The 15,412-nt window shown below is 36.9% G+C and overlaps 1 protein-coding gene across 1 annotated transcript in view; it reads left to right on the top strand.

The window, feature by feature from the left end:
- Positions 1 to 15,412, top strand: part of IQCK (IQ motif containing K) — a 34,826-nt gene that overhangs the window by 4,728 nt on the left and 14,686 nt on the right. The window contains exons 5-7 of the mRNA XM_059484119.1: positions 3,096 to 3,148; positions 3,262 to 3,339; positions 11,557 to 11,641. Of these exons, the coding sequence (XP_059340102.1) occupies positions 3,096 to 3,148; positions 3,262 to 3,339; positions 11,557 to 11,641 (216 nt within the window). The remainder of the gene's footprint in view (positions 1 to 3,095; positions 3,149 to 3,261; positions 3,340 to 11,556; positions 11,642 to 15,412) is intronic.

Below are 15,412 nucleotides of genomic sequence, written 5' to 3'. Positions count from 1 at the left end.
ATGGGGAAGTCAGGAAAGGGAAATGGTTATGCTGGAGGCAGGGATTTGTGTAGGAAAGATCTTTTTTGAAAGGTGATAAAGAAACATAACAATTTATACATTTAATTTAAAATAGGCTCTCTTGCATTATGTGATGCATACAAAAAATCTGAAAAGCTAAAGCCTAGAAAAAACACCAGCTGCTAGATCTATGTGCAGTCTTCAAATTGACATAAATGTGAGAGCAGTCTGCAGAAGCTTCATTTTTAAATTAGAGATGAAAGAAACCTATTAGGTTGCCCACTGTATTCCCTCACTGATTTTTTTTTTTCCTACCATAAGTTCTCCTGTGTTTTACCCCATCTGCTGTCAAATGCCTACAGGGGAAAGACTATTTTCTTAAATCTTTTCTTTCATGAGAACCAACTAATGCATTCATTTTTCAGCATTAAACTGAACAATGTGTAAATGTTTTTATTAGAATAACTCTGACTTTTCTTTCTAGTTAGCTATCACAGAAGGAGGAAGCTGTATCAGGCTCTGTAATGGAATGTATTTAAAATTATGATAGATCAGGGAAAGGGAATGGAAGAAGGTTTCCTAATGACTTTGCCATCTTCTGATCACCAGTATATTTTCATGATTATTACCAAGCACATCATATTTAAACTGGAAAATGGAAAATGTATTCTGAATATAAACAGTTTATAAACACATCTGCAGGTTAACAATGCACATTGTACAGATATTTCCTGTTTTTTATCCTGATTGATGCAGCATAGGGGGAATGTGTCAAAGGCAGGTCAATTTATGTAATTTTTTCCCTTTATAATGTTGGCTGCTGTGCAACTAATGATTTAATTCACTAGCAAAATAAACTGTTTCCTGGAAAAGAAAATAAAATAAAAAATATTCAGCTTGATTGAATTCCTCTCTGCTAAGAAGGATAAAACAAGATAAATTTGATTCCTTTGGCTGTTTTGAGAACCCTGTTCTGATAATTTTTTCCCACTGCAAAGGAAAAGCAATTTACTTAAAACAGATTAAATTACAACTGCTAGATTAAATCGAATTTTGTTGTCAAAGTGTAGAATTTATTCTCTGAAACAATTCCCTAAGTAAGGGGACCCATTTTCATCCTGTGATTGAGAATAGCTGTACAGTCACAATCAGACTCTGCTTACAGACTCTGTGCAAGTCAGGATTTGTCCATTTTTAACATTTGAAGTGACTCATAGAAAACTCTGCAGTGAAGGTATTGGTCTCTTAAAGTTTAGGTGTTGGGCTTCTTGGAACAGCATTTGGTATCAGCATAAGTGTGAAAACTGCATGAGGAGCTGTTTCTTCCCAGCCAAGCACTTAATGGAGCCCTGCCTGAACCCCAAAGCTTTGGTTGTCACAAAACAGATCATAAAGGCATGTATGGCTCAGGATTAATAATTGATTTATGGTGATTTCATCTTCTGTTCTTCTGCTTTCTTTTTTTTTTTTTTTAAGCTCTCTATTTTTTTTCTTTTTTTTTCTTTTTTTTTTTTTTCTTCTGTTGGAGTCAGACTGTATTTCTACCAAGGGTAAGATTGTCTTAGAAAATGAAAAGCTTTCCTGGGTATCCTGTAGGACTGCCCTGCAGCCCAGCACTAAACTTCACACTTGTCATCCCCAGCTGTGTGACTGCCCTGTGCTCTTCCCTGGCACTCAGCACCTCACACCATGTTCCTCTTCCACTTCACCTGTGCCTGACCCCCAGATTATGACATACACCATGAACTGAAAGAATTACACTATGTAGAACATTTTTTCTGCCTCTCTGTTCACGTCTGAGGATAATGCATAGAATGAAGTAATTTTTCAATTTTTATGTTTATTGTATTTTCCTTAGCAAGTGGTAGTATCTTAACCTCTTACATTTTAATCAAGACTTCAGCCTCTTTTGTGACATTAAGCAGTTTCACAAAAGCTTTTGACCAGTGTGAATTTTTTCCTAAGAAACAATTATTAGAGCTGAATCTCCTGTTTGACAGGGCAATTGTTGGGATGGGAGCTCAGCCTGCTTTTTTAGCTCAGTGGCTGCTGTTGTGATGAAGCACTTGGTGCCCTGGGGCTGCAGGGCTCAGTGTCTTCTAGGGTTCACTGTGACTTTGTGCATCCAGAGCACATCTCACGTCACAGGGGTTCTGAAAGATGCTGATCAAGCCCTTCTGTTATTCCATAGAACTCCATGTTCTATTCTCCACATTATGGTTACTGTGGTTTGTGATAAGCAGAATGAGCACCTGTATCAGTTATCCATTCAATCTGTCAAGATGGAATGTCAGAGGAAATGCTTAAAAAAAAAATGATTTCCTGATCCATTCTGGCTTTATCAAAATTCAGGCTCTGAATGGCTGGCTGTGGTACTGGCTGCACAAGTCCCCAAGGACAACCTGCTGCAAAACATTTTGTAAAATTATCTTTGTTGGTTAAGATTGACAACTGGGAGCAAAGGGCACAAAAGTTTTGCTGTGAAGCTCCAGGTTTTGAACTTTTTACCTGGTTCTCTGTAATGGCCATGGTTTCTGTGGCTGTGGGCAGACAAAAGCCTTCCTTTGGTTTCGCTTTCCTTCCTGGACCACCCAGCAGATGATTTGGTCAGAGCAGGCACACAATACTCTGCTGTGTGTATTCACAGCATCTTCAGGCTGGTTCCATGCAGGAGGAGCCAATATCCAATCAATGTTCCCTCTGTGTTGTGGAAGAAATGAAGTATTTTGAGTGTGATAATAGAACTTTAAACAAAATGGCAAGGAATTTACAACATATTTTCATGTTTGAATGAGTTCTGTTAATTTCTTCGCAATGACATTGCCACTTAGGGCACCATTCAGAGGACTTTGTTCTAGATATACTGCAGTAAATATTACAATAATATATGTAGAATTTTCTCACTCATAGTTTGTCTTGAAATCATTCCACAAAATTTCTAAAATTTTGGCTGCACCACTGACTGTTGGCAGTAGCAATAAAGAGTAGACAGAGTAAAGTACTCTATATTTTATTTAATAAAAGCAGTCAATTCATCTTAAACATATGACCAATCCAAAAATAATAAATAATTTGAAACTGTCTTCTGTCTTTAGGAAAAAAGAACCAAATTTATTCCCACTGATTTCCTAACTGAGTGGTTATACAAGTAAGTTATTCATGTTTCTTGCTACTAAGTATGTTCAGTGATTCCAAGGCACTAATTTGCAAATTGAATAGCTGATATTTAAATTAATATGAGTTGTTTTCCTTTTTCTTTAGCAATAATCCAAAGAGGAAAGATGAGTCATTCACAGAATTGTTTTCCATTCCTTTTGTTAAGGACTGGCTAAAGGACCAGTAAGTTATTGCAGTACTCAGAATAATTTTTTTTTCCTTTTATTCTTTTGCTATCCCAAGGAAGTAATAGAGCCTCAATATGTTGCAGTTGTGCCCTTTACTGTGTGCAACAAAGAACTGTGTGATAGTTTCTAACTGGCCAGTGTATTACTTACAAGGTATTTTGTACCAGAATTGTTCACAGATAACTTAATTTCAAATTCCTAAACATTTTAATTGTAGAATGAAGGACATTTGAATAGTCTGGTAGTGTTATGAACATCTTTGTACTAAGGAGTAAAGCAATTTTTTCAGTGCTGCTTTCTCCTATAGAAATCTTTGAGAGTGTAGTCAAGAAATTCTTCTCTAACTGTAAGCAGCTGCTTTCGAAATACCTGTAACAGTCCTTGGCATCAGGATGCATTTCTGCAGACATTCATGACTTGGAGAAATGAGCACTTGTTTTTGGCAGCCTCAATCATATATTCCTTGTTATTTCCTTAGAACCAAACAGCACAATAGTTATGAGAGAAATGCTACAGTCCTTGAGACTGCATTTACTTTAAAAAGCAGCTGCTGTGTGAGAAAAGCAAAGGATCAGTCCACAGTGAGGAAATAAGAAACTAACAGGGGTCAGATTTTAAATTAAGTTTTCAATTTGAAAACTTAACTGGAATCTGGATTGGTAATTGGTGAAAACATAGTGATTAATAAATATCTTTGTAGATACATTTACTTTGTTACATGATGTAAGAGGAAATGGAACTTTTTGAATTCTTGACGTGTGACACTTGGAACCTTGAGACATCAATGGAGCAAGTGGAAAGCTCCTTATCACAGGTCTTTGTGGATAAGCTGGCAATTGTGTCAAAAGGGTTAATTTTGATTTCCTGAGAGGTGGTCAGAGCTGGGTAGGACATTTCTGAGTACAAGACCCCTTTGGAGAGTGACCCATTCATCTCAGCTCTGGTGCCTTCAGCCATCAACTTGCTGTTCAAACCTGCCTCTGCAGGGACACATCTGCCTCATTCTGTCAAACACAGTCCTTGCCAACAGGATGCCCATTTGAGGCTGTGGTTTGGTGCTTTGTAAAGTGAGCAGGAGCTGCAGCCTGGTTGTTGTAACCCTTTCTTCAGCACACAGAAGAGCCCTTGGCCTGTACAGCTGTTTTGGTGCTGCAGGTCTGTGAGGATGGATGTTTGTACCAAAGATAAAATCTTTAAGATCACAGTTCTCAGACATTTCTCTTGGAGGTAAAGTTTAACAAAAGATTCCCTGCTCTCTCCTGTTCTCACCCCAGCCTGCTTGTAGGCACCCTAATACCACCTGGTCTGTTTGGTAGGGTGCTTGGTTATTCTGATCAGGGCCCTACCCTGAGTTAGGAATCTCTCTGCCTAAATGTGCCAGGAGGGTTTGTGCAGCTATTGAAAACAGATCATTTCCCCAGTCTGCTTCACCTTGGGGAGTGGCAAACCTGTGTATTGGCACAAACAAGGGATTAAAATGAAGGGCTCAGGGCAAGGTGAATAGAACAAATGAGCTGCTAAGATAGAGAGGTGGTGGCAGGAACTGCTTAAGTCAGCTTTGCCAACAGAGAAATACACTGTGGAATCACAGCCTGGATGACTCATAGCTTCTGTTAGTGGTGGTGCTCCTAAATAACGGAGTGACAGCTCCACAAGGACACTGGAGTGTCAGAGTCCCACTTAAGTTGATACACTTCATCTTAAATCCTCTAAACAACTAGGCTCTTAAAATAATAATTATTAAAATTATTATTAAATAACTACTTTTAGTGATCTTATCCTAAAATTACAGAGTTAAAAGATGCTGCTTCTTAAGTAAACATTATTGGAGCAAAGTGAAAGGCTGCAATATTAAATAAGAATAAAAAAAGAGAATTTATTATTATGTCCTGGAGATGTTATAAATAGTTTATTATTATATCCTTCCAGCTATCACACTTAAAATGTAATTGATTCTATGCTTTTTATTGTCATTTCCATTTCTATTTTTAAAGGACTTTTAATTGTTTTTAACAGGATTAAGAATATATGAGACAATATACTAAAAAGTGCTGCTCAAATTTTGATGGGAAGCATCCTCATCCCAACTGTTTAGATGGGTTTATCAGTGCCAAGCAGTCTTAAAGCTTAAAAAAACCACCAAAACACAAAACTCCCAGAGGACTATTGTTTTTGTTCTATCTGGGATTCAGCTTTTTAAAATATATTCCATACTTGAGTATGACTTTTTTGGCTCTCCTCCAGTGCCTCCAGTTTCGTCTTTGAAGCTCAATTTTATTTTTTTTAAGAATAGTCAAAGCCACAGTCTTATGAGCTTAATTTTCTGTGCAATGCATTTCTAAATGAGATCTTGCAGCCTACTTTTCCCTAATAAGGAGACCTAAATGCTGCATCAGTTTTCAGAATTTTAAATGCAAACCTTGTACCTTCAAAACCTAGTTTTTGTAGGTGAAGGAGCTTGTAAAATCTGAATTTGTTTCCAGCTTTAGTGTAATAATTGCTGTGACATCTTAGTATAGGCACTGAGTTCTGCATGTTACCAGGAGTGCTGACAAAATATTCCATCCCTTGGGAACCTTCAATTCCCCAAGCAGATTTCAAAAGTAGAAGGAGCAGCTTCAGTGCTGACTGGTAATCTCCATCTCACAAGGCAGACATTTCTGTTGCCTGAAAGCACAGCTGCACCTTTCAGAGGGCAGCAAAGTGGAGTTTGAGCACAGAATCAGCCCATGTTTGGTGGGCACTTGCTGGGACACAAACTGATGTGCCCTGCTCCTCCTTTTGAGGCTGATAGAACCAGGTGAAGAAACAGAATTAGAGCTGGGAATGTTTTGTAATCCTATAAATATGCTAATGAGCACCACAGTTGCCTTTTGTCAGCATTTTGCAGTGTGTTTCTGGTTGAGCAGCACTGGAGCTCAGTTGCAAGTAACCAAGCTCTGTGTACTGAATCAGGGCCAGGGAAAGGCAGTGAGCTCTGATTATGCTCTGATCCCTCTGAAATTTTACTTTTCTGGCATAGGTAGTCTGAGTAACATGGCAGCATCATTTCTCAGCCTTCTTTAGCATTTTAATGAAAGAAATATGAATAAGCCAATAAAACATTGTCCCCCTGCTCTGAAAAACAGTGACATAAAAACCTGTCATGTAAATTTAATAATATGATAGCATTGTTCAACATAACCCTGGACCTCACATCCAATGAGAGAGAGTGGTGTATTGTACATACACCTATCTTAGGAACAAGCATTTCCTGACTTTTGAAGTCCAGAAAAAAAATTATTCACAAGATTTTTTTTTAACTACATTTTCTTCTTTTTTATTAGAGATATTTACTTGCCACTCAGTTCAGCAGGACACATTTCCTGTTTTAATCTATCTGTGTGTACCAAAACAAGTGTACAGACACAGAGAAAATAACTTTATCATGGCCTTACTGAAGTGGGCAGCTAAGATATAAACCATGACTAAATTTGGAGTAGTGGCTTTTTCCCAAATATCTGTATACATATATATATATACATTGATTATTTTTCCTCCCTCCCCCAGATATTTTAATTGGGTGAAGTCTGCTGGTCTCAGCTGCCTTTACAGTTGACTTCATTGTCAGCTCTCAGATGGCCAATAGGGGTAATTTTGCATGGGTGACTGATTTTTTTTCTTTCCATAATATGCCCAGTTTCTACAGGCTGTGCTTTCTGCACACTGCTATATTTCATTGCTTTGTGTCTAATCCAGCCATGTTTGGAGTATGCTTGCTTTATATGTTCTTCTTTAATTTGCCTTATATGTTCTTCTTTAATTTTCTTTAATAATTTCAGCTTTAAGTAACATTTTATTGTAATAACAGGAAATCCAACAAATACATCTCTGTGGATGTTATTCTGTGTGTTTCCAAGTAAAAATTGCCATTCAAGTAATGTGGCAGAATTCAGGGTAACAAAGGAGAGACTTTTTACTAAAAACTGTGCGTTGAAAGACTGCAGAAATTTAATGTGTAAATATTTATATTTTGTAGTGGTGCTTTATGGGGTTGAAGGTGTTATGGCTGTAATATCTGATACATTAAAAATGCTTTAATTTATGTAAAGGTTGTCAAAATGACAGTGAGAAAACTGAGAACTTGTGTTTTGTGACATCTTCCTCATGCTGCTGTTGGAGCACTAAGGGGAGTTTTTTCATGTTTTCAGCATACAAAGTCTGACCTAAAGTACACAAACATAGATGGGAATTTTCCCATTGACATGAGTGGCCTTTGGAACAGGTCCATGTTTGGTTTCCTTCAGTCCAGGCCCACAGACACTCTCACAGACTGCATAAATATTGGTCCTGTGAGAGAGAAAGCTGAGGCAATGCTTTGTGACTTCCAAAATATGTGGCAAGTATGCAAGCACAGGAGAGCTGAGCTGGAGCACTAAAGTGGCCATGTCCTCCCAAGGAGAGCCTGCTGAGGCAAGAAATCCACTGAAATCTTCAGACAGAACTGAAGACAAAAGATTCTTGCTCTGCTATTTTTTGGCATGTTCTCATTACAAAGATTTCTTGCTGTGCTTCCTCTAATTCCTGTGACATTCTGGTTACAAATCACCTGTTCTGCCTCAGTCTCCTGTTGGTTACATGACTCTGCCTCCCCACATAACAACTTGCTCATGTGAGCTCCACACTGTCTTGCCTTTTCTTCATTATAAATAGATAAGCAAGTATATAAATAGTTGGTATGTGTTTAACACTTGAATGCATATTATCACTATGGTCACTTTGACAACACTCTCAAATGTATTTATAACATTTTTAAATTCAATTCGCTATTGACAGTATAAAGGGGCTTTTATTTGGACAAAGAGTTCAGACTTCTGCAGCTAGCAGGAGTCACACTTTAAGATGTCTACTTGGTTGCAGTTCCTTTTTTAAGAAGTTTAGATTTGGTTATTCCCACATTTACAATCCTTCAAAACACTACTGTCCATATAATGCACTAAAATATTTTCTTGTATATTGTAAGGATTTTTTTTCCTCAAATACTAATAATCTTATTCTTGTGCATTTAGATTGTTGCAAAAGAAGACAAGTGATTAGGAATTTATTTCTGACTATGGAAGAGTTGTATTAATACTGAAAATGTTACAAAGAAAGGTCTCAGTTCACACTCTGTTTAACCTGTGAAAATGTTCCAGGGTATTTTTGTCAAGTGTCTATGGGAATATTTCCCTGGAAATCTGAGAGTCTCATACAGTGCCTTTGTAATATTTGATCAATAGATGTAATTTATTTTAAATACCAGGTCAGATGAATCAGTATTTAAGTGTCTGATTGCTTATGAACCATCATTTTCCTGCTTTTTGCGTAAATGACCTTAGTATTTATAAGAGATTTTTGAGACATTTATTTTGATTCAAAACAATACATTTTCATTATTGCACACTTTTGGGGATTTGGATAGGCATGTAAGAAGAAAGACCTAAGGAAGGCAGCTGTTGCTGCAGTGTTTCTAGATTCTGTTATGAGGAATAAGAAATTTTGTCTGTTTTGGACACAAGAAAATGGAAGGACTCTTTTCCTCCCTTTTCAGAATTCTTTGAGAACCCCCTTTTCTGTCCATGGGGAAATCAGATACATGTCTTCATTAAGAACTTTTTTCAATGCCTCCTACATTTATTTAATGCAAGTCTGTTTTGTATCTTCTGGGTGTGAAATTCCCCTTTCCTAATGTCATATGAGTAGTGAATATCTCACAGAATCAAGATCTGTACAAGATTGCTGAGAATGCAAGAAACATGTTTCTGGAATTTAACTTTGGTCGGTGTCTGCTTTATGCAGATTTGGTAAAATACAGTACTTAAGGAAAATCTTTTTTTAATGCTCTTTTACAGGTGCAACTTATGTTAAGAAATATATGTATATCTAAATAGATATCACTGATTCATACGTGGGTTTTTAAGATCATGCATAATCAAGGACTAAATAAGCAGAATGCAGCCAGTGTACATTGTACTGTCAGTTTGCATCTTGCAGGCATCCAGCTGCCTTCTGCCACAAATGACAGACTCCTCTTCCCCTCCTTGACTGCTGAGGGGTGATTGCCTCTGCTCACATTCTATTTTTATTTGACCTGCAGACAATTGTGTATATTCTCCATTTATTTCCTTAGACCAAACTGGACCTGGCATGACATCTGGTCTTTAAAGCTGTGCCATTGAAAGGATTGATATCTGCCAGTGACTGTCTTACTAAAAAGGAAATCCTGTTCTTGCTTGATTTTTTATATTGCTTTCTCTGTTTTAGTGTTTGATTATAAGCTAGACATTTTTATCATTTGCAAATGAAAGCAAAGAAATGCTAGAGTTGACCTTGCAGGCTAGGAGAAATCTCAAGTTGTTCTTTGGAGATGTACTGATTCCTAGAGAAAGTTCAGTGCTTTGATATAACTGCTGTAAAATATGTAGGTCTTCCTGTGATTTTCCCTAAGTTTTGGTTTTCAAAAAGATCTAAAATAGAACAGAGGATGAAAGCCTATCAGGGAAACCAGCCCAGTCCAGCTTCAGATTTTTAAGTCTGATTATAAGAAGCTGTTATCTCAGGAAGCCTTGCTTGTCCAGCACTTCTGATTTCCCCTGAGCAGGAGAAATGCTAATTAATGTTCACAGGGCTAAGGCAGTTTAGCTCAATGGAGAGACAGCTTTTTATTTTTGCCTTTTTTGACTTTTTCCAAACAGACCAAGGTTTTAGTTCACATTAAAATAAATGTAGGCCAAAACCCAGCTGACATGATGATGAGACCAATTTAGCTGAGTACACAGGCTGAGCCAGTGGAGTCAGTGTAGCATTAGATAAGAGCTGAGGCTGTGTTCCAAGTTGAAATGCTCCTGCAGTGAAGACAAGCCCTAAGAGAAAGATGTCAGAGAGCATAGGAAGCTTACTAGGGCAGAGACTAATATGAATGAAATTAAGTGAAAGGAAAATGTAAGCTGTCAAGCCTCCTAGCTTGGCCTGTAATATGCCATAAATAAATTTCCAAAAGATACTGCAGCATTTTAGCCAGAAAATGTAAGGCTGCATAAATAAATGGCTTGTTATTGATGGGCTTTGCAGTGTCTTTATAATATAAATACTATAGATCATGTTCCTGCCTGGGCTCTGTGTGTCTGTAGGTGGGTGCTGCATCCAAATCCATCATGTTGTGTTCTTCCAAGTCAAGGCTGTGTTCAGTCTGTTCCCCATGCAGGGAGAGTGGCTCTTGACAGCCATTCCAATGCTGTGCCAAGGCTTCTCTTTAGAACTGGTATTTTCATGAGTTGCAGTGCTATTACACTCTAGTTCTTTGGCTGCAAATTACATTTCTCATAAAAGACAGTATAGAAATAAATTTTGTTTTGTCCTTTCCAATGAATGGGTTTTTTTGATATTTTTTGTTATCATTATATCTGAGAAATAAATCAACACCCATAGAAAATGGCTTTTGGGAAGCAAGGTTTGATATAGTCATTTGAGGTTTTGCTAGTGATGGCTGAATTTAATTACTAGCTTGTTCCCATTAAAATTGGTAGCAACAGAATCACCAAATGTGCTTTCAAGCTACCATATATTGGGCTGAAAATGGTTGAGTTCACAAATGTATTACATTCTTTTATCAGCAAAAGAAAGTGCACATGGTATCAAAAGTAAAATTTCAGCACTTTAAGAACTTGTTTAGACATTTCTAAATATAGGTTCATGCTATACAGATATGATAATCATTATTTTTCAGCCTGTTTTAATTTAAAGTGACAAATAATGTAAATGAATGTGCTAAGATATGTTTATATTCTGTATATTTCATGTAATAAACATTTACATATAAGTCTGTTCATTGTTGCACACACACAGTGTAAAACCTTCCCTGCTTTACAAACGGCAGAGTGCTTCCCTTGCCCACCTCCCACTGCCACCCCAAACCTTACCATAATAGGGGCAGTTTGAAGCACATGTAGAAGAGTAAGAAAAATGACTGTGCTTGATGTGCCATTTGTACATTCTTGTTTTAAGAAGGAATTCTTGTAGTGTGTATAATAATATATTTGTAAAGGAGACATTCTTTGTGCATTTTGTTTTCAGAGCAATAAGAATTTGTGTCTTTCAGGCTCCTGAACAACATTTCTCTTTTTGATAAAATATACTGTTAGGGAAGAAAGTGTTTTACATTTATAGGCTGTCTGTTAAATTTATTTTTTTTAAGTCCTAGACCACCAGTTCCTCTATCTCTGCTTCTATCAAAAGAAGAAGCAAGCATTCTAATCCAGTCCTTTTGGAGAGGTTATCGGGTAAGAGGAATCTATAATTATTGTGCTTGATGTTGGAAACTGTAGGACTGTGAAGGCCCCAGGGAAAATCCTTACATAAATTTTAAGTAGGGGATACTATAAATAGCTGCTGAGACCCCTATGGTTCATTGGCTTTGGATGTTGCTCTGCCTTATGCCTAGTGACTTCAATTTTTTCACAGGCATTTATGCTGATGTAATCTCACTGTTTTCCTCAACAACAGAAAAATCCACAGAAATTCAATTTTCCAAAGTACAATTCATACTGAACAATTTTCTTTCTTTAACTGTTGTTGCCCAAGTTGCTTTGGGTAGTTCTCAAGGATGGAGTGTTATTTTGCTTCATGCAGAGATGTGTGAGTGAGTGTGGAGATGCATGAGGAGGATTGGGGAGGTCTGTTGAGAAATAAAAGCATCCAGAGAGGAAGGACAAGAGATTGAGACCAAGAATGAGACAGGAGATTAATGAGAGGCATGAAGGCTCTTTTTCAAGGAAAAGGGAAACAAAATGACAAGCAGATGTTGTAAGGCTCAATAGTAACACAGCACTAGTGCCATTCCAGTTTAAGAGGGAAAAGCAAGGTGCATAAAATAAATACAAAGAAAATTGTCCAGTGCTATTATTTTGGGGGGTAACAGCCATGCTAACCCTAGGATACAAAATAAATTATTTTGAAAATCCTGAAAAAAATCCTGTCAAATGTATTTTTTTAAATCTCTAATACCTTCACACTTCAGGAAGAAATGGACTTGAAATTCAGGTGACTTTGGTGATGAAGAAATGTCTTTGACTTCCTTTATCAAAACTTAAGCTTCTAAGTAGCCTCCAGATATAGCAGCAATTTTGTTGTGATGGACAGTGAGACATCGCTGGATGTCAGGTGTTCTTTAAATAACAATCAGTTTAAAACACTCCCTGTTAAGTTCTCTACTATTTTTAACAAGCATGAATATATAAGTGGCTCCCATAATGTGCTGTGCAGCCAAAGACAATGAAATACCTTGAAATGTTCTTCTTGACTGATGGATTTTTGTGACTCTTTCTGCTTGTTTGTTTCCCATTATTTTTCTTTTTTTAAACAGAGACAGCATTGACACAAACATTAATTAGCAGTGACAGTATCCCTGCAGGCATCCTTACAGTTGGGGCAGCCATTATCCAATAACAGTTCTGTTTGCTGAACACTGCAAGGTGGCTCAGATATCTTCTGCTGCTCTGAAAGCTTCTGAAGGGCACAATCCTTCCTTGCACAGATGAACTTCAGGATTTTCACACTGGTATTTATCATTCTAAACTAATTCCCAGAAATGAGAGAGAAATTCTAGCTATAAAAGGCAGGAGACATAAAAAATAATTCAGGCTATAAAATTAGCTATTAATGTTTTACCTTATTTGAGGTGAAAGAACATGGGGTTTTAAAAATTAAAAATTGCAATCAGAATATAAAATAAAAATCATTAGTACCAAATTACTACATAGGGCAGTGTGTTATCCTTGGGCTTGCAGATTAAGAGAACACTAAGCTTAAATGGGATTTAATCACATTAATGATAAGTATATTATGAAAAATTGCCAAAGAATTCAAATTATTTGCTTTTAAAATAAATAGCTCAGTCAGCTAACACTGATTAATGTTAATAGCTGATAATAACTGAATACTAACAAATAATGCCTTTTTGCATTCTGAAGATATTTTTCTGTCAAAATTTTAAACTATTTGCTAAAGTTTTTCATTAAACCTTGTTTTATAATTAAGAGGATTTAGAATTTTGAAATACTGCTTTTGAAATAAAAAATGACTCTGTGATAATTAAACATGAGCACACAGATACCATGACAGTGTGATGGAGAGACAGGTACCTCATTCTTGGTCTTCTCAGACACATCTTCTATGGACTCAGACCATTTTTTGAGGTATTTTCTTGACCATATTGATTCAGGCAGTAGAGTTTATCTAGTTATATAACTGACTGAGCATCAGTCTTCTCTTGATACTTCACTTGTTCCTGCTACCTCCAGCTGTCTGAGCATGCCAATATCAAAAACACATGGCAAAAAATGCAAAAATTGATCAGGCAATAAAGGTTTTCTGTGTAAAGGAGGAAAAAAGCTACAGAATCTTGAAAACTCTGGATAAATAAAGCATGATCAAAAGAGTAAATTCATCCTTCTCTGCAGCACATTTCAGAAAAACACTTGTTTAATTGTTGTAGTAATAATTAATTAATGGCTGCCATCAACCAAGTCCTTGCTACAATATTTCATACAAAGACATTGATGGGCACTCTGACAATTATTTCAAGTTTAATTGAGAACTGAATTACAGAACAAATAGCAGTGGAAAATAGAGCTGCTGAGTTCTCTGAGGAGATCACAGAAAGGAGGACATCATCTTGAGAGGGCTCCTTGAGGGCCAGGAGGAGCACTCAAGTAAGACCTGAGACAGCTCTGTCATCAGAATTCTTCCTTTTCACTTCCCACCATCGTTTTTTATTGAGGTTGCATTCATCTGTCACAGGCCAAGGCAATATTCAGCTTGGTGTCAATTTTCCAGGCACTTTTCCAGCAAAATATTATCTATTCCTTCACCCCTCTGCTGGAGAATGTTTGCTTAGTGCTTTTTTTTTTTTTAATGGGCTCTTTTTAATCTTTAAAATTTGCATAACTATTCCAGACTAACAGAAATTTTTCATTAATAGAGTTTCCTCTGATGTCTGTGAGTGAACCTTTAGTGTTATCCTTATCTGCTGTGCTACATGTTCTCACCTAGCACTGAAAGCATGGGGGTTTGAACTAAATCTTGTAATATCTTAGAGTTGAAATTGGACAGCATCATGTAAATATTCAGTGCTATTTTATACACATCCTTTGAGCAAAAGCTGAAGATAAAAATGCTCCATTTTTGCTTTGTATCTCACGAGGTGCAGTTGTGCTTCTGCTATCACAATATAAAATAAAAACCATTTCAGTTTATATATGTTTATATAAAGTTTATATCACAGTTTATCTTGCTTTCCAGCAAGCTGTGGCTACCAGCAAAGGCTTAAACCCAGAAGGTCACAGAAATATTCTCTGTTATTTCCAGCAAGTGTAGGAGTGAACTCTCCCTTCAAAGCTAAGACTCCTCCAGGGCTGGGCTGCAGGAGACACATGTCAGTTGTTTGGAGAAGATTCTTGACTCTCTCTTTATTTGCCTGGAGATTTTGCTGCTAAGTCATGGCTTTTTCATCATGCTAGCATTGTATTCTGGTTTCAAAGCAGAAGAACTTTCTAAGGCATTTTCAGTAGGCTAAACTGCATTATAACTATGCTGAACTATAATCTATTAAGCATATTTGGAACTTGTTAGGGTATTTTGTAACATTCCTGTCACCTGTTTTACTGTGGGTGGCATATCTGTGTTATTTTTTCCTTTTCTGGTCACTTTCTAAAAAGACACTTTGTTCTGGGAGCTCATTTTACTGCTTGGATTTAATGCTGACTTTGGAGTATTTGAGTATCTGACTCTGCCTTTATCTCAGAACTCTGCATTTCCCTGGGTATTTCACTGCACTGCCACTGTTTTATTTGCTTAGGGAGACTATACAGAAGCTACTATACTTGCCTTTTATCTTTTAACTGTTAAGAATTATTGTCTTTATTTTCAAGATACAGAGACAGCTGTGCCCTGTCACGGGCCAAAATACAGGTCTTACACAGCTGAGGTTGTAAATGGACACATCATGTTTTCAGAAATTTTCTATTTAGATATACAGGTAGTAATTTCTCCAT

Source organism: Ammospiza nelsoni, chromosome 17, assembly GCF_027579445.1.
Source record: "Ammospiza nelsoni isolate bAmmNel1 chromosome 17, bAmmNel1.pri, whole genome shotgun sequence".
NCBI lineage: Eukaryota > Metazoa > Chordata > Aves > Passeriformes > Passerellidae > Ammospiza > Ammospiza nelsoni.
Note: the sequence above shows the minus strand (reverse complement) of the source record. Positions and strands in the feature narration are given on the sequence as shown.